This window comes from Marmota monax, unplaced genomic scaffold (genome assembly GCF_021218885.2).
Source record: "Marmota monax isolate L192 unplaced genomic scaffold, Marmota_monax_Labrador192_F-V1.1 WCK01_AAM20220418_F8-fsc00004, whole genome shotgun sequence".
Lineage (NCBI taxonomy): Eukaryota > Metazoa > Chordata > Mammalia > Rodentia > Sciuridae > Marmota > Marmota monax.
Window position 1 is genome coordinate 17240288 of NW_026692881.1, and position 27325 is coordinate 17267612.

The 27325-nt window shown below is 47.0% G+C and overlaps 1 protein-coding gene across 3 annotated transcripts; it reads left to right on the plus strand.

Annotated features, from left to right (window-relative positions):
• Positions 1-675: 675 nt before the first annotated feature.
• Positions 676-9617, plus strand: Sfxn3 (sideroflexin 3). 3 transcript variants are annotated; one of them, XM_058581233.1, is made up of 12 exons: positions 676-824; positions 913-1079; positions 2240-2403; positions 3350-3524; positions 3860-3954; positions 4322-4397; positions 4570-4655; positions 5492-5619; positions 5809-5858; positions 7110-7159; positions 7780-7827; positions 8136-9617. In XM_058581233.1, the coding sequence occupies exons 3-12, from the start codon at positions 2243-2245 to the stop codon at positions 8230-8232; spliced, it is 966 nt and encodes a 321-aa protein (XP_058437216.1). In that variant the 5' UTR covers positions 676-824; positions 913-1079; positions 2240-2242; the 3' UTR covers positions 8233-9617. The 3 variants fall into 3 exon arrangements, 2 of the variants coding, with proteins under 2 accessions (XP_058437216.1, XP_058437215.1); XR_009227310.1 differs by lacking the exon at positions 8136-9617 and adding an exon at positions 6457-6796 and having other exon boundaries at positions 773-1079; XM_058581232.1 differs by having other exon boundaries at positions 776-1079.
• The last annotated feature ends 17708 nt before the right edge of the window (positions 9618-27325 follow it).

Here is a 27325-nt window from a genome sequence, read left to right on the forward strand (position 1 = left end):
CCACGCTATCCCGGGCTCTTGGAAATGCCACCCATTTGTGGTCACTCCTGAGGCCTCCATGGGGGGGATTCACCAGGAAAGAGCAGGGTGTGAGCCCGCGACGAGCTACAGCGCCGGGTGGCGCCTGGGCATTTAGCAGGTGTGTTGTGTGGTGACTGGGTAAGCTGTGTGTGTGTGTGTGTGTGTGCGCGCGCGCGCGCCCGCGCGTATGAAGGCTGCCTTTATCACCTGCCTCCTTCTATGTCAGAAGGTGTCTGCCAGGCCACCCTGTTCTGGAAAGGTCGCAGGGCAGGGCAATTGTCCCAGAACACTAGGGGAAGGAATAATACTTCTGATGTATTTCCTCAGATGCAGATGGAGGTTAGCCTTCTGGCCATTCACATCTGGAGCTAAGATCAGTGGTGCATCGCTGAGGGTTGGAGGTATAAAGATACTGGGGAAACAGTGGAGTAAGGGGTCAGAGAGGGAGAGCCTAAGAGGGCGGCACGATAGGAACTCTGCTGCGAAGGGATGCTGAATACTGAGGTGCTGAGAGAGGAGTTTATGGGTACCTGGGTAGGAGCCCAGGGGGCCCAGCAAACAGAGGCCATCACAGACAGCCCTCAAGTAAACAATCAGTAACCTGAGTCCCTCCGGGGGAGCTCTGCATCAGAGGACCGCCCCTTCACACCACGCACCTGCGCCAAGTGCACCTATACCCCTGCGGCAGGGACAGGGTGCCTCTGGAGGCCCGCCAGGGCATTGCAAGAGAAGCGAAGGGGCAGTGGTGCGGCTCCTCCCTTCCTTTCTCGGGATGGGGAGTGGGGCCAGAACAGATCTCTGCGGTAAGACTCGTTCTGGGAGGCCTCACGGGACCTAGTCCTGGCGGCCCGGGCTGGGGGCGTATCCCCAAATGATATCTACCGCCCCCAGGGCCTTCCAGGTTTGGGGCTGGCTAAGCGAACAAGCCAGAGGGAGCCACCTTCCCTCCCTGCTGCTCAGCGTCATGCATGACGTCCGGCTTGATGACTGGGAGGGCCACAGTCGCGCGGAAAGGAAGGCGGGTCTGAGATCTGCAGAGGCAGGCAATCCCGGAAAGCGTGAGTGCTCCCTGTCCAGGCAGGGAATGGGAGTTAGGGGAGTGGAGGGTAGGGGGTGGGGGTTGGAGAAGGATGCTTGCCTTGAAACGTGCTCTTTATCCTGGGGATTCAGTATCTCAGCCTCTGTGGAGGTCTATGGTGCACAAGGGGAGGCTGGCGGGGGGTGGGGGTGTGTGTGGGAGTGTCATTTAGCATCTGCAACTGATGTATGTGAGCTCTCTGTGTGTATAACGGCTTTTATGGTTCGTGGATTGTGTCTACCCTGTTTGTATATCTGGGTCGGGCATGCATATCTTTGTGTGTGGGTATGTGAGAGTGAGAGAGAGTTGGGTGTGCCTGCCTTAGGGAGGAAGTAGGGTTGGAGGGGATTAGTCATTCTGCAGGATTTTGCCTAGCACGGCCAGATGGCTGCTCCCGGCTTTCCTCTCTGCTGGGTAGCGGGGTTTCCACTGAATCCTGTTCTTTCTGGAGGTAGTTGGTTCAGAGAGAAGCAGATGGGTGTCTGTGGCAGTCCTGCCTTGCCAGGGAACAGGAAGAGCTTTGGGTCACCCAGTGTGGCTTGGGGAAAATGGGTTTGAACATAGGACATGTGCATGCCCACATGAATGCATATGGCTTACAGAATGTCCTGTTTGAGATCTGGGATAAGCCCAAAGAGCTCTGGTTGTCCTCCAATCAGGGGCTGGAACATGGGATGTCTTTTGCCATCTTCTCAAATAGGCAAGGGGGTTTATATCTACGTATCAGGGCAGCTGGGGCCTGAAGCTGACATGGGCATGGCTGTGTCATGCACATATTACACCTTTCTGTGCAAGCAGAGCTCATAAGTAGCTGCACAGGATTAGTTGTTGCTCATGCATCAACCACACACATGTAAATCTTTACTCATGAAAATCTGCACCAGGCCAGAACCTAGGGTAACCTATTTTCTAGTTCTTCTCTTCCCCTCCCCCTCTTCCAGTGCTTGTAGGTCCCTGGCTAGGACATTGCCTAGGAAACAACTCCTCCTCTACCCTTGCTTACCTATCTGGAGTCACCTTGAACTCTTGAAGAAACAGGTGATAGGCTTAGAAACTAGGGCAGGGCCATCAAAGCTTCCCCCAGGTGGAGCCGTTGGACTCCCTCCTTGAAGCCCTCTGACCCTTGTCCCTGCCTTGCAGAAAATGGGTGAATTGCCCTTAGATATCAACATCCAGGAACCTCGCTGGGACCAGAGCACTTTCCTGGGCAGAGCCCGGCACTTCTTCACTGTTACTGATCCTCGAAATCTGCTGTTGTCTGGAGCTCAGCTGGAAGCTTCTCGGAACATTGTGCAAAACTACAGGTGACCCCCATCTGACACTGTGTCTTAGGGTGTCATTCACTGTCATTAATCTAGTACATTTTGTACCTGCCTTCCTAAACTTACAAGTCCCATTCCACAACCCCCTCACTCCCTGACCTCATTTGCTGGCACCTCTCCATGGCACAGAGCTTTAATCTAAAGAACTTTTGGGTATTTGGGTTGAGGAAGTAACATTGATATTTATGAGTGGAAGGCTGCTTTATGTTTCACAAACCACCATAGGAACTTTTCCCACTGTTGGTCTACTGTTGGTCTACTCCTACCAAGGAGGTAGGAGGGCATCCCTTTTGTCTTCAGAATCAAAAGTTCTTGTGATGCTTCCCACCTTTTTTTTTTTTGGTATTGGGGATTGAACTCAGGGACACTCAATCACTGAGCCCCATCCCCAATCCTATTTTGTATTTTATTTAGAGACAGGGTCTCACTGAGTTGCTCAGCACCTCGCTTTTGCTGAGGCTGGCTTTGAACGCATGATCCTCCTGTCTCAGTTTCCCAAGCCACTGGAATTACAGGCGTGTGCCACTATGCCTGGCCCAGCCATTTTTGACTTGTCAAACCACCATCAGGGCTGGGGATATAGCTCAGTTGGTAGAGTGCTTGCCTTGCATGCACACAGCCCTGGGTTCAATCCCCAGCACTCTACACACACACACACACACACCACCACCACCACCACCACCACCACCACTACCACCACCGCTATCTATTACTTAGCAGAAAATGTGTGGCTAGAAGGGAAATTGAACTAGGAACCCCCATTTCTGGGACCCTTTGATTCTCCCAAAGAGTCAAGGAACTCTTTTATCCTGAGATGGGGGGCCAAAGTTCCTAGTCCTCTGCCCAGAGTTTTCTGAGCAGGGTAAACAGAACTTTAGAGGGCAGATTGTCCTCTTAGAACAATTTGGTTCCTTGTCAACTTCTGCAGGGCTGGGGTAGTGACCCCAGGGCTCACCGAGGACCAGCTATGGAGGGCCAAGTATGTGTACGACTCTGCCTTCCATCCAGACACAGGGGAGAAGGTGGTCCTGATTGGCCGCATGTCAGCCCAGGTGCCCATGAACATGATGATCACTGGCTGCATGCTTACGTTCTACAGGCAGGTCTTATCCCATGTCCCCTTCCTGAGTGATCCAAGCTAGAGTATAGCTAGGTGTCTCCTCTTTGGGCCAATTTGGGTAGAGAATAGTGGGTGGGCAGGAGCTTGTATCAGAATCCCTCCCATTCCTAAGAACGCAGCCTTGGGGGTCCCCCACCCCAGAGTCAGTGGGTCTACTTGTATGAGGGGGGCATATAAGGGTTATAAGAGCAGGTTCTAGGGTCATCAACTGGATTCTCCTGAGGGCTTGGGAGTAACCGTTGGGATTTCACTATAGGGGTCCAAAGATGAGAGACACTGTAGAGGGAGAAATAAAACTGATTTTGTTCCCTCAGGAAGACCCCAACTGTGGTGTTCTGGCAGTGGGTGAACCAGTCCTTCAATGCTGTTGTTAACTATTCCAACCGCAGCGGCGATGCTCCCATCACTGTGCAGTGAGTGCCGGTCCCTGGGAAAAACTGTGGTGCCTTTTCCCAGCCCACACTCTGTGCTTTCCTTGTCATTCCTGATCCCTGTGGGCCCTGCAGGCAGTGGCTCAGCTCTCCTCCCAGCCTAGCCTTTCCTCACTCTCCCTGCCTGAGGGTGAGGCCCTCTTGTGTATGTTTTTGGGGACCTACTCCCATTTGAAGGGAGGGAGTAGGGTTTCCAGGCAAGTTTACACTGGAGCTGGGGGGAGGGCTTTCTCTGCAATGAGACTACCCTCCTAGCCTCACGCACTGAGGATTTGGCATCTTCCTAAAGGTAAGAGCCACATGCTGGACTCTTCCTCTGTCCCTTGTCAACTGGTTCTTTAATCCACAGGCAGCTGGGAACAGCCTATGTGAGTGCCACCACTGGGGCTGTGGCCACAGCTCTGGGACTCAAATCCCTCACCAAGGTAAGGCTCTCCCTCCATTGACCCTCCATTCATCCTTTACCCTCCTTCTTCTTCCCCATTACCATTAGATCCCATTACCTATAGATCCATTCCTGATAGACAGGCTCCCATCTCTCCCCCAAGAGTCCCTTCCCACTCCATGGGCCACTAAAAGACGCCTTTCCTCCCCCAGCACCTACCTCCCTTGGTTGGCAGATTTGTGCCCTTTGCAGCTGTGGCTGCTGCCAACTGTATCAACATCCCCTTGATGAGGCAAAGGTGAGTAGACCTAACTCCTGTCATGTGCATGCCCAGTGTGCTTGTGATGTACCACCCAGTGTGCAGACCAGCCCAGCATGGGGACAACCCTCTCTCCTTCATTGGACATGAGCTGCTGGGCCCTACCTCAGATTGACCCTGTGTTCCAGAACAACCCAGTCCCAGTGTAGGAGAACTGGTCCTAAACTGCTGTGGACTGAGGAAGGAGGCAGGCAGATCCAGGATTACACAGAGTGCAATTTATTGGGGACTTACTGACAGAAGCACTGTCCCCAGGCAGCAGCAAGATTAGGGTTTCCCATGATTTGGATCAGGAGGAAGCATAATATAATAGGATGAAAGTGATTTAATTCAAGCCAAAATATACCTGATTTATCTTAAGCCATCATCAAGGACATCAACAGGGTTCTGGCACTGACAGCAACAGGGTCCAGATAGTAAACCTCCACATAGTACTCTATGGTTTTGTTTGTTTATAGTATTCTGAGAAACTGTGGGAAAAATCAATCAGGGTTACTCAGTGGTAATCATGGTGGTTATGATTCAAGATGGCTACATTCATGCCGAGCTGAATCCCTATACCCTGGGATCCTTGGGTAGGAGAACCAGCCTTTTTCTCTTTCTCTGAGACAGTGTCTTTCTAAGTTGCATAGGCTGGCTTCAAACACATGATCCTCCTGCCTCAGCTTGCCAAGTTGCTGGGATTATAGGCATATAATATTGTACCCAGCAGGGAAAGCCTTTAAGACTAGAATATGTGAGGGACGCTAGGGAGTAGCTTCTCATTCAGGTGGGACTTGGGCCCTGAATCTGACTGAAGCCACTTCTCTTCCTAGGGAGCTGCAGGTGGGCATTCCTGTGACTGATGAGGCAGGTCAGAGGCTTGGCCACTCAGTGACTGCAGCCAAGCAGGGCATTTTCCAGGTGGTGGTATCAAGAATCTGCATGGCGATTCCTGCCATGGGTGAGATAGGGCTGGGTGGGGCATGGGAAGCTCTGATAGAAGGCAGGGGTTGAGGTTCTCAGGGGGCTTTTGGAACTCAGGGGCAGTAAGACTCTGGGGAGAGTGAGGAGCTGTGAATGGGGTCTCCTTCCTTAGGGTTCCCAACTTTCACTCACTAACTCCCTCTCTCCCTACCCTGCTTCCCCTCAGCCATTCCCCCAGTGATCATGAACTCTCTGGAGAAGAAAGACTTCCTGAAGGTAGGTGGCTTACTCCTCCCATTCTAGAAGTGGTGGTTCTGGGAGAAGTGACCAGTCCCCTCTCTCCAGGGTGGCCTGAGACTAAGATTTGCCACCATTTCTCCTGGCTCTGAACCTTCATCCATTCAGCAAGAATGAACTGGGCTGTAGTGAAAGAAAATTGAGGAAGCAGAAGGAGACTGGGGAAGGAAGGAAATAGTTTCTCTACTGAGGGAAACTGGTGTCATTCTAGAGGCATCCCTGTTACAGACCTGGATGGACTATGTGTGACATGACTCAATCATTCTTGACAGAGTCGTGTTGTTACCGACTATGTCACCAACACTCTCTCTCTCTCTCTCTCTCTCTCTCTCTCTCTCTCTCTCTCACCCCCCCCACACACACACACAAAGCAAGGCACAGGAATATAAAATATGCCTCCTTCCTTGAATTGTTTATTCACATATATTCATTGAGTACACTTAGAGCTATGAAGCTGGCATGGAACAAGATGGTCATAATCCCTGTCCTCATGAAGTTTATAGTCTAGTGCAGAAACCAATAAACAAAGAAGCAACCAATAACTATATTATTATAAATTCTGATATGTGCTTTGTAGGAAATGTCAGAGAAGGGGTCTCTACAGACCCAAAGAATGAGAAGGAGTCAACCACGCAAAGAACTCAGAGAAGGGTGTTTCATGTAGAGAAAAGAGCCAGAGCAAAGGCTCTGAAGCAGGAACATGATTGCACATTTGAGGAACAGAATGGTGGGCTCTGTGGCTGAAGTGAGTGAAGGAGTGTGTGCCGAGCAGATGTTTGGGGGAAGGGAGAGATTCATACCACTGGGATCAGAGGAAGCGAGTGGAAGTTCAGAGGAGGCTTTCTGAAAGCAGCTTCTGGAGGAAGGGAGGAAAGAACAAATGTATGAAGTAAAGGCATCACTCAGACGTTCAGCTGGTATGTATCTTGGGCACACATAGGGTATACTGTGTGTTAGGGGGTGGAACCTGTTCTGAAGATCAAGTGGTTGAGGGATTCCATGAGAATTGGTTCTAAGAGATGAGAATATGTAAGGGGATGGCAGGAAACGGGACTGGCTGGAAAGGTTGCCAGCTGGAGGCCCCAATCCTGTCATGGGCTTGGAAGAAAGAAAAGGGGCATGTGTCCACAGGTGCAAAGGCAGAGCTGATGAGATAAGCCTTGGGGGGTAAAATGGGATGGGGGTTAGGGAGTAAGGGATACAAGCCATTCCATTGTTTGTCTCCCACAGCACCGCCCCTGGCTGGGGGCACCCCTGCAGGTGGGACTGGTGGGTTTCTGGTAAGTGTGCAAGGAGTTAGCTGGGGGCACATGGGAGTGCCTTTCCCTTGTGGATGTGGGTAGGTATTTATTGCCTTTAAGACATTTACATACATCATCCATTCTGGTGTCGGTCCTGGACACCTGCGAGGCATACTGTGTGTGTTAGGGGATGGCCCCTGTCCTTGAAGGTTGAGTTCAGTTGAAGGGTTCATCTTTATCCACCAGGGGAAAACCATGGAAATATACTCTCTGGTACCATCCAGGAGGGATTCCATGAGAATTGGTTCTAAGAGATGAGAATGACCATTTAATTTCTGATTCTGCCACTTTTCAGCCTCAGGGCTTTGAATCAGTGCTTAGGAGTCTCTTTACCCAGCCAGAACCTAATGTCAGGGCTGGGTTTAATGTTTCTAAAAGATTCTTTGGCCTTTAATCAGTATCTACTCTGTGGGCTGGAGGTGTAGTTCAGTGGTTGAGGGCCAGCTTAGCAAGCATAAGACCCTGGATTTGATCCCCAATATGGAAAAAAAAATCAATCTCCACCTCTAGGGGTATAGTATCTCCATGGGGTAGGGTGCAGGAAGGGAGCACTATGAGACCAAAGTTTCACAAACCTTTTCACCACTCTTCTCTCCTAGCCTGATATTTGCCACTCCCCTGTGCTGTGCCCTGTTCCCCCAAAGAAGGTAAGTGGTGCCCACTGGCCTTGGCTGGGAACTCTGAACAGGTCCCCATATCTCTGTGTGTGTTAGGGGATGGCCCCTGTCCTTGAAGGTCGAGTTCACAGCACCGCCTGGGCCTCCCTGGAACACACCTGGGGCTCCGTGGTGTGTTCTAGGGAGGCCTGGCAAACACTCAATTGATCTGGGGGGTGGGGTAATGACAGTGAGCCAGCTCTTCTGGAAGCAAAAGAGGAGGGAGGAGGATGGGATGGTGGGAGGAGGGATGGTGATCCTGGGCCTGAGGGTCTGGGTCCTGTGCTGTTCTGTTGCAGCTCTGTACAAGTGAACAGGCTGGAGCCGGAGCTGAGAGCTCAGATCCAGGAGCAAAACCCAGGCACCGAGGTGGTTTACTACAACAAAGGGCTTTAAGGAGGGACAGCCTTTGTCCCCTACCTCACTTCCCTGAGCTGCTGTTTTAGTGCCTCCCTTCCCTTCTATGCCACTGCCCATCAGCCTGGTACTGGGCAAGGGGTGTGATAGGGGAGCAGTCACTGAGAGCAACAATCCATTAAGCTGCGGGAAGTGCCCTCAAAAAGTCTTTTCTTTCCTCTGATTTCAAAGAGCAGGGTCACATCACCCCTCCCTTCTGTGCTTGTGTGTCTGCACATACATACATGATACATATATATGTTGATACATTTGGTCCTGGAAGCTAAGAGCAGACATGCTGCCTTGGGATATTCTGATATCTGGCTTCCCTCCTCAGCCTCTTGTCTACCTACCAGCAAGCCAGGTTACAGGTGAGACTTTCTTCCTTCCCTAAATTGTTCCATGGGTCAAGTCATTTCTGACAGGACCTCACCCTTTCTGGACACAGGAGGAGCCCTGGGGATCTCAGGACAGAAACTGAGGGACACTAGCAGGCCAACTGGGATGAATACTTCAGATTTCTGGCACCCAACTGCTATAGCTAGCTTAAGACCTGCACCAGCAAAGGAAGCCATGTCTGAAGCCAGGAGTCAGGGGCTTATGTGTCCCTTGGTACTATACCCAACCTCTTGGAATAGCTCCATTTCTTCTCCTTTTCTCTACCAGAACAAAGGAGTGTCAGTGTCCTGTATTGCCCTTTTCTCTCCTATGTAGGTATCTTTAGGCACAATTTGAGGATTTGTTGGTCTTCTCTAACATCATAATCTCAAAACACATATCTAACAATCCCAATCGTCCCCCAACCAGAAAACCACATGGGCAGAGTGAGCATTCTTCTCCTTTAAGAGTCACTGTCATACTTGCTCACAAAGGGACATGTATGGGAATGGTGCTTAAACTCCACAGACCCAAAGCTTATATTTAAAGACAGGGAATATTGTGATCCATTGACCTGTAAGACATTCACAACCCCCACATTAGCTACTTCCTTCTTTTCTTTTGTGGTGCTGGGGTTCAAGCCCAGGGCCTCACACATGCTAAGCAAATGCTCTATTACTGAGCTACACCCTCAGCCCTTTCTTCTCTTTCTTGAGGCTTGGTCCTTCTCCTCCTTCCACCCTCACCTCCAAGAAGAAGAAGGGCCCAGGTTCAATGTCTGGACCAAATGGAAGATGGGTTTGGGGATGAAATGGGTAGCAGTGAATCCAGAGAGTAGAGTTAAGCCAGGACTCCAATTCCCGTGACCTCTGGCTGAAGAGTGGGTGAGGTGGATAAAAGGGTCCAATGGGATTTTCTGAGATCACTTTCCCTCTCCCTCTAATCCATTGTACCCGGTGATAACAGCTACGATACCATGGTTAGTCAATAAACTGCAAATATGTCTACTTCTTGATTTTCACTTGATTACACATCCTGAGGGTCCAGGAAGAATTGCCTGCCTGCAGCCTCCCCTTCTCTCCCCAAAGTCTGGGTCCCTACCTGTCTGTAGGGAGCCTCATCTCCCAGTAGAGGGCACTCTGAGCTTTGAAAAAAATCAATCCTTTCAATAGCACCTTTATTTTCCCTCTGAAGGTGGAGTCTTGCCTTCATTTTCCTCTTCACCAGCAGTGCTGATCACAGACCTACATATCAATTCAGACTCTGGGCTTCTTGGTTTCCTTCAAGCATCTGTATGGAATGGTGACCTGTGGTCCCTAAGGAGGCTTCTGGAGAGAAGGCCAAGGTCTGTCTAGCTCCATCAGAGAAAAGCTATTAGGGAACCAATACCCCATCAATTCACCATGGAAATAGGCCTGGAAGGACAGTTACCCCTTTCTACTACCCTGGGGACCCTTCACACCCTCCCTACTCATGTAAAATCTCTCTCTCTCTCTCCTGGAAAAATGATGGATGCTGAAAGTTCACATTATGTATAGCCATTAAGGGCTAACATTCAACAGCTTATAGTTGCCACTCTTCTCCCAACTCTTAACTTTTGGGAATAAATATAAGTGAGTCTATAATAAAATCTACTCCCCATTCCCTGCAGGGAGATAACTCTCACCTTCCCTTTTCATCTTAGGTGGTAGGGGAATATTTTTAGGACTGACTGGTCCTAGAGCAGCTGGAAGTGAACCTTGGCCTGGGGTCACTTACTCATCCTGGGGTATTTTCTTGGAGGTGGGGTTGATACTAGCTCCTGTTCCCTGAATCCTTCTGTGAGGTCCCAGGATCAATGATGCCAAGTACTTTTAAGGATTCTTGATCTTTACAACCAGCCCTGCCAAGTGGACATGTTATGCCCATTCTTTCTTTTATTTTCTTGCAGTACTGGGGATGGAACACAGGGTTCTCTACCAATGAGCTACATCTCCAGCCCTTTTTATTTTAAGATAATGTCTTGCTACATTGTAGAGGCTGGTTGGAAACTTGCAATCCTCCTGCCTCAGCTTCCTGAGTAGCTGGGATTACAGGTATATGCCACCCACCAAACCTGGTTTGTTATGCCCATTCTTAGCAAAAACACAGGTTTAGAGATATTAAGAAACTTGCCCATAGCAAACTGCTATTCATGCTGAGGTCTGTGACTCTGAAGACACTGTCCTGTATTTCTCACCTGCCAGCCAAACTTCAGGTTACTTTTCTGGTCCTTTTGGCATTCCAGGGCACCTCCTTCCTGTCTTTTTACAGACCAGCAAAACTGACAGGTCCATAAGTGTACACAAACTTTTCACTAGCTCTGCTTCCTGATGATCATGTCCTGACTGGCTTTCCTCCACCGCACCCTTCTGCCATTTTGTTCTGCCTCATTCTTGGACCCAGAGCAATGAAGTCAGCTGTCTATGAACTTAGACTTCTAAACTATGAGCCTTAAATCCAAAATAAAACTTTTCCTCCTCTAAAACAAACAAACTTTCACTAACATCACTAAGGAGTTTCCAAATTTTAAGAGTCTTTTTTTTTTTTCCCCCTTAGGTGTTTCTGGGGACTGAAACCAGAAACTTGTGCATCCTGGGCAAGCAATCTACCACTGAGCCCTTTTTTAATCTTTAAATTTTGAGACAGGGCCTTGCTAAGTTGCTCAGGCTGATCTTTAACTTGTGATTCTCCTGCCTCAGCCTCCTCAGTAGCTGGGATCACAGTATGCACCACCACACCAGGTCCAAACTTGAGGGTATTACAGTCTGCATGTAAGCAAAAATTCCCTTTCTTGATTGAATATGGGATAACAGAAGAGCAGTTTCAATTCCATCCCATTCTGCCAATCAGACCAGCACGTCCCACCAAGCCTGCTGGATCCCTGGGTCAACTCTGGAAGGCTCTTTGTATAATTAAGCTTTGGCCTTAGGGAATTCCCTTGAAAAGTCTTGGACTTTTACTGAAGAATCTATGTAGGATAAACCCATTTGAGGAGTGAAGTGCATGAATCTCTTACAAATCTGGTAAGAATGTTTTATAACAGAATTATCTGTGCTGTAAAGATAATGCTAAACTGCATCAGAGAGAAAATTAACAGGGCACCAATGGATTGGTTAGGAAGGAGTGCTTTCCTGTCGTCTATCCTTCCCAGTTCCACACCAGTTTCTCAAATACAACAAAAGTTAGCGACAGGGCACTTCACAGGCTCTCAAGGGACAAATCCTAGCCAGGTATACTCTCCAAATTGCTTCTATATACTTGGAATTTCCCTCAGAAGTCAGCATTTGAACAGAGACAGCAATTTTTCATTGGAAAGTTACTTTGTTCCAGTCTTAGTTGGGCCTCCGCTCTTTCAGTGATCAGACTTTGAGAATCTTCTCTGGGAAACCATACAGGTGTCCTTGGCCTTCCCTCTCCAGTTTTCCTCCCTTAGTCTAGCCTCTGTTTCAAAGCCTCTACCCTGCCTATTATTAAGTCCAGAAAGACCACAACCCTCCCTACCCATGATCTAAGGGAAAATAATAGCTTGAGTCCTGGAGCCTTGGCTCAGCCTGGCCATAGGGAGAGGTCAAGTGAGCACATCCTTACTCTTTCCCTGATCACTGGGACTAATGAGACAGGCCGGCATCCTAAGGACAGGTGGTTAAGGCCAGCTTCAGCTCGGTCCTGTGGGGTTGTGCTAGTCAGACTTTAGCTTAGTCCGTTGCCCTAAGTTTGGAACAAAGCCCCTTTCCCCGCCAAGTAAGTGGGCCAGTTTGGAGCCCTGCCCCCAGGGCAATTCAGTCTCGGATAAGTCACGCCTCCTGGACGTAGATACGTCCGGACAAGGGCCCGCCTCCAGCTGTGGCTGTCACTCAAAGCTAGGCTCAGTTCCGCTTCCTTTTCGTTTCCTGCGCAACGGCTTTATCCCCACTAGAGGCGAGTCCAGCTCACAATCCCGAGTCTGAGCCTGGAACTTGCGACTCGGGTCTGGTTCCCCGCTGACCTCAGTCCTGGACAGTTAAATCCGCCGAATTCTTCTCTTTCCTTTCCCGTTTCAAAACCCACCACCTTCCCAGCGCTCGCCCTTTGACTTCCTGCCGTGACACCCGCGGGGTTTTCGAGGAGTCACGCGAGGCCTCTCCTGCCCAAACCCGGATTCCCACCCCCTCCCGCCGCGTTCCAGGCTATTGGCTCTAACTCCCGCGCCAGCCTCTCGGTCCTCCTTCTCTTCACCTTTGCTCCCAGCAGTCAGGAAACGTCTACTGAATCCTGTTCACCGTGGCTCTGTGCCTGCACTGTGAAATGGGTCGCTGGGTGAACAGAGTAGCTGCCTTCTCAACCGTAGAGACGCAGCCGGTGCCTGGCGAGTATTGGGGCGCTTCTTCCAGTTCTTGTTCGTTAATATGCACGTTGCCATGATCTCTGGGCCTGATGTGGGGACGACCTTTTGCTATAAATTATGGAGAAATCTTGGCCTGGCCGGATCATTCTGTTCCTGGAGTGCCCCCTTCTCTTTTTCCTTTATTCACATCATTTTCCTCTTTGGGGGTCCTCTGAGCTCCAGTACCCACCCAGACTGCAGAGGACAGTGGCAGAACCGGCTCCAGGCCTGGGTGCTTCTAGCTTGTCTTCCAATCTTCTCAGACAAGCTAGATTTTGCAACTGTTAAAACTACTGGGCAACATAGGAGGAACCCTACCTAGCTTGGGCTACACACACAACCCTACCCACACCCAACACGTCCAGTAGAAAAATAACCCCCATACCTAACAGGCACGAGGAAGCTCCTTCAGAGTAAAGTGCTTGCCTGTGGAACAGAAGTTTACTATGTTGATCTATAAATTAACCACCTGTTATTTTCCTTCTACTGAACCCCCCACCCCGCCAGTCACCAGCAAATCTTCACTCAACTGGCAATTGACAGTTTTTTGTTTTTTTTTTCCCAGAAGGAGTAGTCCTGGTGTTTGTTTTGTGATGCTGGGAGTTGAACCCAGGGCCTGGGGCATACTAAGCAAGCACTCTGCCACTGAGCTACACCCTCAGCCCTGTCTTGTTTTGTACTGGGAATTGAACCCAGGTGCTGCTTTACCATTGAGCTTCATCTCCAGCCCTTTTTATTCTTTTTTTTTTTTTGAGACGGGGGTCTGGCTAAGTTGCTGAGACTGTCCTGGAACTTGCAATTCTCCTGCCTCAGCAGAGTTGAGTTTAAAGTTATTTTGTTGAAAGCAATAGAGAATGATTGTGGCTAGCATCAGTAAATAGGGGGATATATTGAAAGGGATTGGTTATAACTCTCATAAGCAGAGATGGTGCTAATAAGCCTTGGAAAGATCAGGAAGCCAGGTAGCTCTGCTACCTCAGCAGCTGGAGTTTATGGGCACTGCCATTCAGGTGACAGCTTCCACCAGCTCCTATCTAGTTCCAAAAATCAGTACAATTTAGATCAGTTGTCTACCTCTTGGTGGTGGCCAGAGATCAGGGTCAAGTTGAAAGGACATTGGACATCATTCCTTCAGGTTCACCTCTGAGGTTGGAACTGTTCCTAAAGAAGGGCAACACTTATGAGCTGGTTATCACCTTAATTGGCATTTACTACAATATATGTTATTATTGGTCCTATACAGATGTTTCTCTCCAGCTTAAATGAAAATCCCCTCCCCCAGAGAAGTCCCCATGTCTTGTTTTTGTTTTTTTGTGGTACTAGGAATTGAACTTAGGGCCTCACTCATGCCAGGCAAGCATGCTACTATTGAGTTGTAGCCTCAGGCCTCACTTTTTTTTTTTTTTAACTCTGATTCAAACATATAAACCTAAGAATTACCATCTTGGCCAGGTGTGGTGGCACACGCCTGTAAACCCAGTGGCTCAGGAGGCTGAGACAGAAGGATAGCAAGTTCAAAGTCAGCCTCAGCTACTTAATGAGGCCCTAAGCAACTTAACAAGACCCTGTCTCAATATTTTTTAAAAAAAAGGGCAGGGTGGAGCTGGGGATGTAGCTCAGTAGTTGAGTGCCCCTGGGTCAATCCCTGTTACCCCCCCAAATATATATATACACACACACACACATCCATCTTAATCACTTTAAGTGTACAGTTCAGTAGTGTTAAGCATATGTTCACCTTGTCCTGAGATTCCAGAATTTTTTCATCTTGCAAACTTAAAACCCACAGGGCTGGGGATGTGGCTCAAGCGGTAGTGCACTCGCCTGGCATGTGTGGGGCACTGGGTTCGATCCTCAGCACCACATAAAAATAAAAAATAAAGATGTTGTGTCCACCGAAAAAAACTAATAAATAAATTTATATATATAAAAAAACTTAAAACCCACATGAAACAACAGCTTATATCTTCACTTTTATATGTCCCAGCATCTACAATAGTGCCTGATCTACAGTAAATACTCAATATTTGTTTGTTGAATAAATGAATGTGGAATCCCAAAGTACCCTAAACCCCACTCCTATGTTTATCCTAGGTTAAGATCACTAAGGCATTTCAACAAACCTAAAAAACATGACACATCCACAAGAGAAACAATGGCTTAGACCTTTAGTGGTTTTCAGCCTGGAGGGTAGGGGAGCATGACCCTCCTCCCAGAGGTACATAAGAATCTTATGGGGATCTTGGCTTGAAAAGTCCCCTGAGCAATGTAAAACTTGTCTCAAGATATGACAGCCAAGAGGAGGATGACCCTCCCTCTTATGTCTCTCCAGAAGATAGCATGAAGTGTATAGTACATGTAACAAGAGCCACTCTCTTGGCTGGGCCAGTTTATCTGTTTCCCTGCATGTGCCAATCCTTTTTCCTTTGGCAAATTTCCTTTGGCAACTCCCTGTGGGGCTGATTCACCCTCTATTCTGCAGCTTCTTGGGGCTGGCACCACACTGTGATCATTGGGGCCTCACTTCACTCTTGCTAGGTGAGTGCTCTAATGCTGAGCCACAACCCCATCCCCTATTTTTTTTTTTTTCCTTTTTGAGATGGCATCTCACTTGCTGTTTTCCAGGGTTCAAGCAGTCCTCCTGTCTCAGTCTCTTCAGTAGCTGGAAATATAGATGTGCTACCACACCCAGTTAAATATTTCTTTTGACCTAGGATGCTGTGGAGGGGGAAAAAAATACCAAGAAACTAAGTGTTCCATGAATGTAGAAAATTTGGGAACTTCTGTTGTAAATGAATGAAGGAAGAAATGAAAGAATGAAATAATATAATTGGGGTTGTATTTAGGTCTCAGATCTGTAAACTCACCGCATACTGTGCCTCTGTAGGAGATTTTCTTTTACTGGATTCTTCTTTTCATTTTGTAGTGCTGGGGATGAACTCAGGGCCTCACTGCGTGCTAGGCAAGCACTGTACACCCCCAGCCTTTTACTGGATTCCTAATTCCTTTTGGGAAGTTCTAACCTTATTTCAGTGATCCAGAGTTGCTCACAATGTGAACAGAAGGTATTAGGGAGCCCCCAGAGACTTGCATGGTGGTTGGAATGGTGATGGAGATTTAGAAATCAGAGCTTCACTGGCCAGGCCAGCTCAGGCGGTCAGAAGCAAAGGAGGCCCCTAATCTGCGTCTCCCTCTGGGTTGCACCAGGTAGACCTAGTTTCCTTGGCCAACCTGATCCACAGAGCGATTCCGAGCTTCGCCTCGTGGAGGCCACACGGGATCTGTGGAACGGAAGAGATGCTATTCTCCCAGTCATTGGAAATCTGGGACCTTTGAACGCCCCCATCAGGAGAAGGGAGAAGGTGTGTGCCATTGGGGCCTCTCGCAAGGCCACAGCCTTCTCTCCATCCTCATTGGTATCCTCAAGTGACTAGCAGGCGCCGTTGGCCACGAAAACCGCAGAACCCGCGGGTCCCTAACTCCCTGGCTCATACATTAAAGATGCGAGGCGCCGGACTGCGGTGCCACAAACATGAAGACAAATTTTTAATCCCAAGTAAGAAGATTCCGGGAGATGGGGGGCGCAGAAGAAAAATGAATTAGGTTTTTATTATGTGTTTTATTATGCTGTAATTGAACAGGATTAGGTGAGAACACAATATATTTCTGATGCGGCGGGATGCGGGATGGGGCGAGAGAGAGGCTGACAGCGAGCCAGAGACAGCAAAGCCGGCAGAGAAGCCTGGGCTCCAGCACTAGGCGAGTCCCAGGGGAGGGCCGAGGGGCGGCTGCCTTCAGCTGGGTGGGCCCAGCCCCCAACTCCAGGGCAGTTTGGGTCAGGATGGGGGAGGGGGTGTTGACTGCAATGAGTCTCTCTGGCATATGATAAAATAGATACTAGATTGGGAGTTGGAGGGCCGGGGAACTCACAAACCTGTCTCTGAAGGGAAACTGAGCCATGGAGGGGTTAGGGATGCGGCTCTGAAAAGACTGGACCTTCTGAATCACTGGGATCTGAAGGCCCAGGAATTCACACTTGCTTGTAACATCGCTCCCCAACACATGTTGGGTCAAGCCTTGAAGGTCATTTTTCTTCTGCATCCCCCATCTCCTGGTATCTTTTTGCTCAGGATTAAAAATTTATCTTCATGGTTTTGGCGCCGCAGTTTCGGCACCTCGGCATCTTTAATAGATGAGCCAGGGAGTCAGGGACCTGCTGGTTCTGCGGAGTTTCGGTGCGCCCACTTAGTGCCCGGTCCTTGCTATTGTAGGGCGACCCGGATCTCAGATCCTTCTCCAAATCCCAACTGATCCCTGTCACCTCTGAAAAAATCCATATCTGCACGGTCTACTCAACATTCTTTCCCCGCCACCAGCACTGCGACCCAGAAGGCCGCCTCAGGTAAATTGAGGCCAACTGAGTATCAGAGTTGTGCTGTCTGCGCGGGGGTGGACGAACCATCCTTTCACCTGGAACCGCCTCCCTCCCCGCGAGATCCTCTACGTCCGCCCCACCTCGTACAGCTTCATTAAGGGCCTCCGCCAGCTCCGCGTCTCACCTGCTGCAGCGCCCTGGCGCTCCGCAGGGGACCGGCTCCTGGCGGTGATGAAGAGGCCCATTAGCCGCTTCTACCTTTAGGGCGGACTGGGCCGCTCCCCCCACTTCCCAATTAGGATGTGAGAAACCGTCAACCAAGATTAATAGTTGCCCGGCTCCGGGGCAGGGAGACGAGCCCAGATTCTGGGGCGGCGCTGCTAGCTCAGCGCAGGCCAACCCGCGCGGGTCCAAGAGCACCACCTGCCTCCTCTATCGTTCCACTCCGCCTCCTTTTCGCCCGCCCCCACCTCCTCCCGCCCCACTCCTCCTGCTCTTCTAAGACTCCCAAGTGAACCCAACAATGGGGTCACTAGTGTCAGGATTGCCTGCTGAGTCTTCAACCTAGGCGTGCTCCAAAGCAAGGCAGGTTCTTGGCGTGTGAGGGAAGAAGGCGCACGCTCTCCAGTGGACACTCTCTCTTCCAGCTTTCCCACGGACTTGATATAGGGATTTCCGAACTTAGATCATGAGCTGACCAATGTTTTCTTGACATCCTCGCACCACCCTCGAAGTCAGTTTCTTTTATCACCACTCATTACACCTTGGCATAGGTTTTAGTATATGTACCCATATGCCATTTACCTTTATTTGTGCGATTATATGATTAATGTCTGTCTCCCCGACTAAGCTGGGAGTTTTGGGGCGGGGGAGGACCATGGTTTTGCTCACCATGCCTCTGGTGCGCATTTAGTAATTGTGTGCTGAATGAATGAGTGGGCAACAGGCTTGCTCCCTGTATGTTTATTGTAACATCTGCTTCCTGTGCAAGTCCCCTGCCCCAACACTCTAGGAGCACCTGCACTCTTTCTTCTACTCATATTACAATTGTAACTTAATAACTATTTCTGTGATTATCAGTTCCATGTCTTCTCCCCCTGGAGACCACAGTGTCCTGGAGGGCAGACTCGGGCACACACATAGATGCTTCCCCAAATGCCTGACATTAGGAAACTACCTAGGCACTTTGACAGATTATGGCATCTGAGGGCTCAGGATCCTTCTGGCTCTTCCAATCCTATTCTTCTGAGGATTTTGTGGCCTGGAGACACCAAGAGACTTGCCTGAGTTTAACAGACATCTAGAAGCAAAGCCAGGATGAAAACAACTTTCCTTTCTGACATACTGTAATCTGTCTACAAAGGTCACACCATCTGGGACCCAGAGAAAGCCCTTTGTGAATTCTGAATGTCAGCCTTGGGGAGCCTGCAGGGTGGCTCCAGGTATCTCCCTTTCTATGGTGATGATGGTGATCAGAACTAAGTCTTTCCCCCTCCCTCTTGGGTTAGGTGTTTGGGGCCCAGAGATGTCCTATACCCCGTGTATAGGAGAAAATACTTTCCATTAACTTTGGCCTTGCGGTGGTTGCCCTATAGTCCCAACTACTGGGAAGCTGAAGCAGGAAGATTGGTTGAGCCCAGGTTGGAGGCTAGCCTGGGCAATATAGGGAAAGCCTGTTAGACAGATAGATAGATAGATATCAAGCTCAACTGTGGTTTCTTTACTTTGGATGTAAAACTAGGGGAGTCCCTCTGTCCAACCCTGGAGTTATGTGAACTGTCTCCAGTCTCCCTCCACCCCGGTAGCACTAGTGGAAAATACCGGGGTGCATTTGGGACCAGAAGCTGAAGAGAGTAAGGGAACTCAAGAGAAAGTGCTAAGACAGAGTAGGGACAAGGACCCTTCTCTACCTCTTCACACCCCTAGTGTCACCTCTCTAGAAGCCACTCACTCTAGGGAGGTGGAGCGAGAATGGCTTTGGGTATGGGGGGCAAGATCGATACATCACTAGATTTTGATGACCGCAGGCTTTCACCTTGCAGATAATGGGGTGAGCGGCGGTTAACTCTCCCCGACAGAGCGGGCTCCCCCGGCCTTAATGAGATAATCAATACTTGTTCTCGGCTTAATTTCCATCTAATTGCTCTTTAACGACGCCGGATAATGGGCCGCCTCCTGTGAGGAGGGAGCTGGCTGGGAATCCGACCCGCCCCGGACTCCTGCCTTTCCTCCCCCAGGCGGGGTCCCCTCGCGCAGGTGGGAAGGGGGCGCGCGGAGCTCGCCAGGGTGGCTGGCACTTCTTCCGCGGGTCTCCCTGCCCTCTCCGCCACCGGCCTACGGAGCTCTTGGCCTCCACCGGAGGGCGCTCCAGGTCTTTTGATGTAGGATCCAGGCCAAGGATCCCACTTTTGGCCTCGGAGCCACGCACCGCTAGACAAGCCTTTTCCTCTTTTCCCTTCCCACTTCAAAGAAATTTACAGGACGGTAGCCCCGGGGCTTAGGTAAGGCCTTAGGTTCTGTGTTTCTGCGTCTAAGGAAGGCCCAAAGACTATATTTTCCCTTGCAAGAAACCTGGCAGGTCACCAGGATCACTCAAGCAAGGAAGGGAGGTGAGTAAGAATGAAAAGGGGTAGGCCCCTTGATGCAGACTCCTACTGCCCCCTCCACCCAGAGAGGGCCACCTGATTTCCATTAACACCACCCGCCCTGCCACAGGCACTCCAACCACCACAATCAGGAAGGCTTCTGTCAACCTCAGTAGCTCAGACTTTAGGTACAACTTCTCTCACTTCCCACCTGCCCGGCTCAGCGCAAGGAGCTGCTGGAGGCTCTCTCCAAGGCCTTTCAAACATTCTAGACTTCCAGGGAATTGACCCCTCACTTCATTTCTCTTATCTCCTCCCCCCCCGCCCCACCTCCTGGGGATAGAACCTACATTCTAGGCAAGCGCTTTACCCCTGAGCTACATCATCCCCCACCCCCACCTTTTTTGGTGCTGGGATTGAACTCAGGGACATTTTACCACTGAGCAACATCCCCAGACTTTTTTTAATTTTTGAGACAGGGTCTTCTTGCTAAACTTCCCAGGCTGGCCTTGAACTTGTGATCCTTTTGCCTCAGTCTCCTCAGTGGCTTCAGTGGCTTGGAATACAAGTGAGTGCCCCCATACCTAGTTTCTTGTTTTCTGCTGATGCCAAACCTGTAGCACTTTGGCCTCAGATGTTCCTAAATGCTGTGATCTAGGATGTTGCACACAAGCTTCCCACCTCCTAATCCGCTGCCATATAGGCACATACTGACACTGCCCTGCACCTCTACAGCTTGGCTACTGAATGTGGAGTAAATTTATAAAAAATTTTCTGCAGTTTTGGCTCCAACTGCAATGAAGTTAGGCTGACAAAGATATGATACTACCGTCAGGATAGTGTCATGGTTAGAATTATGTCTTGAACCTAGGCAGCTCCAGGTTCAAATCTTAGCTCCATTGATAAGCCTTGAGTGTGACAATGGACAAACTTGTCTAGAGATCTGAACCTCACTTAATAAGGTTAACACTCTACCTTGTTTTGTAAGTCTGAAACAAGCTAACATATGTAAATTGCTTGCTATGGTGCCTGGCACAGCATGGCCATTTGATAAATGGTAACTCTTATTATTATTGTGTATTAGAGCTGAAGAACTATTCAGGAATATGAATTCTAAGACTACAGGGGCAGGTAAGAATTTTAAATGATGGAAACAGACCAGGTACAGACTGTGGCAGTTTACAGAAGATCACACCTATCCAAAACAACACCCAATACTTACCTTTGGTTATTGTTGGATGGAACCAATTCCCATTTGTGTTTATTTTCAAAATAATCTGACAGCACTAGAGCTTAGATGTTAGCTCTGATATCTGCACTAGCTGGAGGTTCTTCATAAGACCCCTCAAACATCCTGACCTCCCAGGGAACTGACTTGCCTTAACCTCCTTCTCCCAGTTCATCTCCCTTTTCTGTCTATCTATCTTTTTCTTTTTGGTAATGATGATGGAACCCAGGACCTCCTACATGCTAGGCAAGCCCCTCTAATGCTGAACTACATCTCCAGCCCTTCTTATCTTTTCTTTTTATTATTTATTATTTATTTATTTATTTTTAGTTGTAGTTGGACATAATACCTTTGTTTTATTTATTTATTTTTATGTGGTGCTGAGGATTGAACCCAGGGCCTCGCATGTGCTAAGTGAGTGCTTTACCGCTGGGCCACAACCCCAGCCCTCTTTTCTTTTTGTGTGTGTGGGGGTACTGGGAATTGAACTCAGGGGCACTCCACTGAGCCACATCCCCAGCCCTATTTTGTATTTTATTTAGAGATGGGGTTCTCACTGAGTTTTCTTATCTTTTTTTAAAAAACAGATGCAACATATTTTATACCTTTGGTTTTTTATTTTTATTTTTATTTTTTTTAAATGTTTTGGATGTTGATGGACCTTTATTTAATTTATTTATTTATTTTTATGTGGTACTGAGAATCGAACCCAGAGCCTCACACATGCTAGGCAAGCGCTCTGCCACTGAGCCACAACCCCAGCCCATGGTTTTTTTTAATATTTATTTTTTTAGTTGTAGTTGGACATAATAGCTTTACTCTATTAATTTATATGGTGCTGAGGATCGAACCTAGGGCCTCGCATATGCTAGGCGAGCACTCTACCACTGAGTCATAACCCCAGCCTCCTTTATTTTATTTATTCATTTTTACATGGTACAGTGGATTGAACACCCAAGTGCTTCACACTTGCTAGGCAAGTGCTCTACCACTGAGCCACAACCATAGCCCCTTCTTATCTTTTCTTGATGCCAACCCTGAAGCACTTTGGCCTCATTGGATGAGACTTGCTCCTGAGTTAGTGGCATTTCTAGTCTGCTCTGCATGTCAGCCAAGAGCTTACTCTAGGGGCCAGAGATCTCCCTCAGGCAGAGATCCATGAGACTGTGATTGCATGGGAACTGTCTGTAAGCATACTTCTGTGTGAGCTGATGATAAGTAGGTGTCGTGGTCCAAGGTGACTACTCCTTGGCCAAATAATTAATTTCTACTGAATGTCTCACCTAAGCAGAGTCATCAGAAGATTTCTCTGAGATTTCATATATTGATGCTTTTTCTAGAGCCAAAAGTATGATGCAGGCTGCAGCCTTTTATGGTCTTCTTTCCTGGATGGAGAAGAAAATATCAGAAGTGAATTAATTAGTTTGGATATATTAGAGTGATGTTTGGGGGAAAGATCTGGGCAGGAAATAAAAATCTGGGAATTTAGTGGAAGGAATATGAGATCCTGTAGAGGTGTCAACAGAAAGTTATCTAATTGGCCTCACCAAAAGAAAACGGTCTTTAAGTAAAAAGTGAATGTAAGGTGAGACAAAATCTTTTTTTCTGAGTATGCCACAGTGAAAAGTGGATGTGGTGGTGCATGCCTGGAATCCCAACAATTGGCTAGGCAGCCTAAGTGGGAAGGATCACAAGTTCAAGGCCAGTAGGGGCAAGTCAGTGAGACCCTGACTCAAGCATAAAATTAAAAAGGACTGGAGATATAGTTCAGTGTTAGTGCACTCCTGGGATCTAGGTACAAAAAAAAAAAAAAAAAAAAAAAGGACTTTGACTAATAGTGCTAGAATTGGAATTATACCCTTGCCCAGTTTCCCCAACAGGTAAGTTCATAGTATGCAAATGTGTGTGTTTAGCTACAACAACTTGCAGCCTTTCCCATCATTGACCTTTGATAATAATAATCTTAAAAGGAACCATATATTAAATGACATTATATTTAGTATTGCTGATTCTACTAGCCTTTCTCTTGACATCAGCTTTAGTCTGTCACACCAAAAATGATCATTTATTCAATCCATAGTTATACCTGTCATAAAACTGAACTACATAGACATACACTGTCTATGTAAAAATGTAATGTAAATGTAATGTAAAAACTGGTGAAATCTAGCCAGGCCTAGTGGCACAGGCCGGTAACCCCAGCTACTCTGGGAACTGTGGCAAGAGGATCACAAGTTTGAGTCCAGCCTGGACAACTTAGCAAGACCCTGTCTGAAAAATAAAATTAAAAAGGACTAGAGATAGAGCTCAGTGGTAGAGTGCTTACCTAGCATGTGTAAGGCCTTGGATTTAATTCCCAGTACCAGAGGAAAGCAAAACCAAAAGTGACCTGGTGAAATCTTAATAAGGTCCATAGTTAAGTTAATAGTATTTTAGTAATGTCAACTCCCTGGTTTTGATAATTATGCTACGGTTATACAAAATGTTATTATTGGCTAGGCAGGATAAAGGGTATATGGGAACTTTCTCTTATTTTTGCAACTTCTATACAAGTTAAACTAAAATTATTTCATGATTAATTCTTTTTTTAATCCAAGGGAGGAAATCCTTTCAGAACCAGCCATCTTTATTTGTTCTAGTTATACATGACAGTAGAATGAATTTTGACACATCATATATAGATGGGGTATAACTTCTCATTCTTCTGGTTGTACATGATATAGAGTTATACCGGTTGCTAATCATATGTCCAATATGTGTATATATATGTCTGATATGTATATATGTGTGTGTATAGTAATAATTTCAATTCATTCCTACCCCCATATCCACTTCCCTCTAAGAACTACCCATTTTATGCCTAAAATTAAGAACACTGGCAATACCAAATGTTGACAGTGATCGGGCACTTTGGGGAACTCTCATTGACTGCTGGTGACTGTAAATGGATACAGTGACTTTGGAAAAAGGGTTTGGTAATATCTATTAGTGTTGAAAGTACGCATATCACACAAAGCAGTAGTTTTTGCTCCTAGGCATGTCCCAATTTATATGTTAAAACCAGGTAAAATTATAGAATTTGAAATGATTGTCTAGCTGGGCATGATGATGCACACCTGCAATCCCAGCTACTCAGGAGGCTGAGTCAGGAAGAAGTCAAATTCAAGGCCAGCATGGGCAACTTATTGAGACTTGCTGCAAATATATATATATATATATATATATATATATATATATATATATACACACACACACACACACACACACACATATACATACATACACACACACACACAAATAAAAAGCGTTGGGGATGTTGTACAGTGGTAGAATGCCCCTGGATTCACTCCCTGGTATTGAGAGAGATACAAGATGATAGATACATAGATAGACAAACAGACAGATAGATGAAGGAAAGAAGGAAGCAAGGAGGGAAGGAAGGAAGGAGGCTATCTGTTTTCTAGGGAGAAAAGGAGAGATAATGATGGAGATGACAGGGTGGAGGCTTCAGGAAGTGTTAGCAATTTATTATTTCTTAACTTGAATAAGGATCCCATGATTGTTCATTTTGTACTAATTAAATAAAATATATGTCTCTATTTTGTGCTTCTTTCTGCTTGTCTGTTATACTTCCTGATGAGAAAAGTTAAGAAACAAAAAAAAGAAAAGAAATGTAGAATGCTCTAAACATCCCTTCTAAGTTTGTCCTTATAAAAATTGGTTATCAAGGGGCTGGGGTTGTGGGGTTGTGGCTTAGTGGTAGAGTGCTCGCCTAGCGTGCATGGGGCACTGGGTTCAATCCTCAGCACCACATAAAAATAAAATAAAGATATTGTGTCTGCCTAAAACTAAAAAATAAACTAAAAAAATTGGTTATCAGGTTGGATGGAGCCATGATCTCCATCTCAAAGATGGATGAGATCCTACTCATAGGATGTGGGGAGGTATAAGTTCCTTTTTTTCAGGAAGAAAGGTAAACTGAAGTAATTATTAGCCTGATTTCTGTCTAGATGTCTTAACGTTCATTCAACTTGCCTTAATGCCTAAGTATTCCAGAGTCAGATCCTGGCCATTCTAGCCTTCATTTTGTAACATTACTTTTAGTTGAATTATAATGTTTACTTCCTATTTTGCTATCCCAACTTTCTATGCTATTTATCTCAACATTCTAATTTACCTAAAAATGTAGCCTCTGCTTTTTTATTATGAAAAATTTTACAAAATAAATGGTAGTGAGCCCTACACTCAACTATTTTGCAGCCTCATTCCCAAATTTAGTGTTTATTGATGATATACACTACATATATTTCACAGTTATATGTAATTGTGATATGTAACAGATCCATATGATTCTCTTAATCTTGTTTTCCGATACATATTTCTCACTCTGAGTTCACCTATTTGTCATAGTAGGTAGCTACAAAATATTTCATCTTAATTGTCTATGTTGAGTCCTTTTTTATTTATCTGATTCAAATATTCATGGGAAGCACAGTTCCTCTGTATCTATATCTAAGGACCATTCATTTCACTTCTTCCTCAGTTGCAACTCCACTACTTTACCAACTATGTCAAAAAAGAGTTCATAAAGTAAAGGTTAGAATGTGTGGATCCTCCATTTCTTACCAAGTTATAGACTGACTCTTATTGTTGTTTCATCTTATATTGTTCAATTATCTATAGCCCTTTTTATTATACTTATTTCATGGGTCAGTCATTGAAAGTGAAAATATGATAATCTGATTCCTAGCTATGATTCAAATGGAAAGCAAACTACAATCTATGCCTCATTCCTTTTTTAGCACAAGCATCTGCAGGAAAGTGGGGAGATGAAGCAAGAGCATCTACTCAACAAATTTTAACTTCACTTTGTTCATCTGAATCTGGCCTCCCTCATGTAAACGCAAAAGATGCTGCCACCTGGCTGCTCTCATTGCAGTACTCATCTCGTGTAGAGAATTCTTTTCTTTTGGCCCAACAGCAAGAACCCGGACCGTCAACAGTTCCAAAGTATGAATATGAAAAATCTTTTACTATTTACGATGTACAAAGGTGTTATTGTTTTGGAGCAGATGTTACTGAATGTTTTGGAGCCTTAATGGATAAAATACCAAATGCTGAAGATCTGGTAACCCATTCGAACAACTTCCTTCTAAAATATTTTTACTCTGTTTCATTTCTGGGGATTGACCTAGGGTGCTCTACCAGTGAATTAAATGCACCAGCAATTATTACTTACTTTGAGACCGGGTCTCGCAAAGTTGCCGAGGCTGGCCTCGAATTTGCGATTATCCTGCCTCAGCCTTCTGAGTGGCTAAAATTACAGGAGTGACTCTTTAAAAGTTAAAGCGGCTCCACTATATATACAGTCAACATCTTTGTTGCCTGCCTTATGAACCTTCATATTCTTGTCATAAGCTTAAATCCCACCAGAGGGCGCTCGTTCCCTGTCGATCTAGACTTTCATCAGCGACTCAGAAAATCCAGGTTAAACTTGATTTTAACATTCAGGAAGTCTTTCACACTTAATCCACAAATATCTGCTGAAAATTTATCGTGCTGCTAGTTTCTCATGATGCAGTGGTGTGTTAGGCACGATCCCTATTACTAGAGATTTAAACTGGAGCAAACACTGCTACGATAAAATGGGATAAGAGTTTTTGGATCCATGAAATTTGTTGTTTTGACATTAGCCCCAAGCCTATAGCAATTCACTCAGAGATCCTAGAGTGCTTCTGCTCTGTATCCGGGGCAACTATCTCCGCCCCTAAGGTGTTTTGTCAGTCGGGACCTCCCCTTATGCGGCTACCGTCGGCTACGCAGGACCCCTTCTGTCGCCTTTTCTAGCGATTCTTTGCAGTTCGCTGTTCGCTTCTGCCCCTATATCAATACTTCAATTGCCCTCCAGGCCAAGGACAAGGAATAACCTACAATTATCAGTGATAGATGGCGCCGCCCATTCTCTTTCAGTTTAAAACCCGCGGGCTTTTCCTGTTTGGAATTGCTAAATTTACCGACCTGATTCTCGCGACAGTTCCTAAACCTCGCGAGAAGTTCGCTTTTCTTCCCTCTAAAAGAGTTTGAGACTCTGCTGGCGGTGTACTTCTCGGTATTACATCTCGTCAGAATATCTGTGGTCGGGA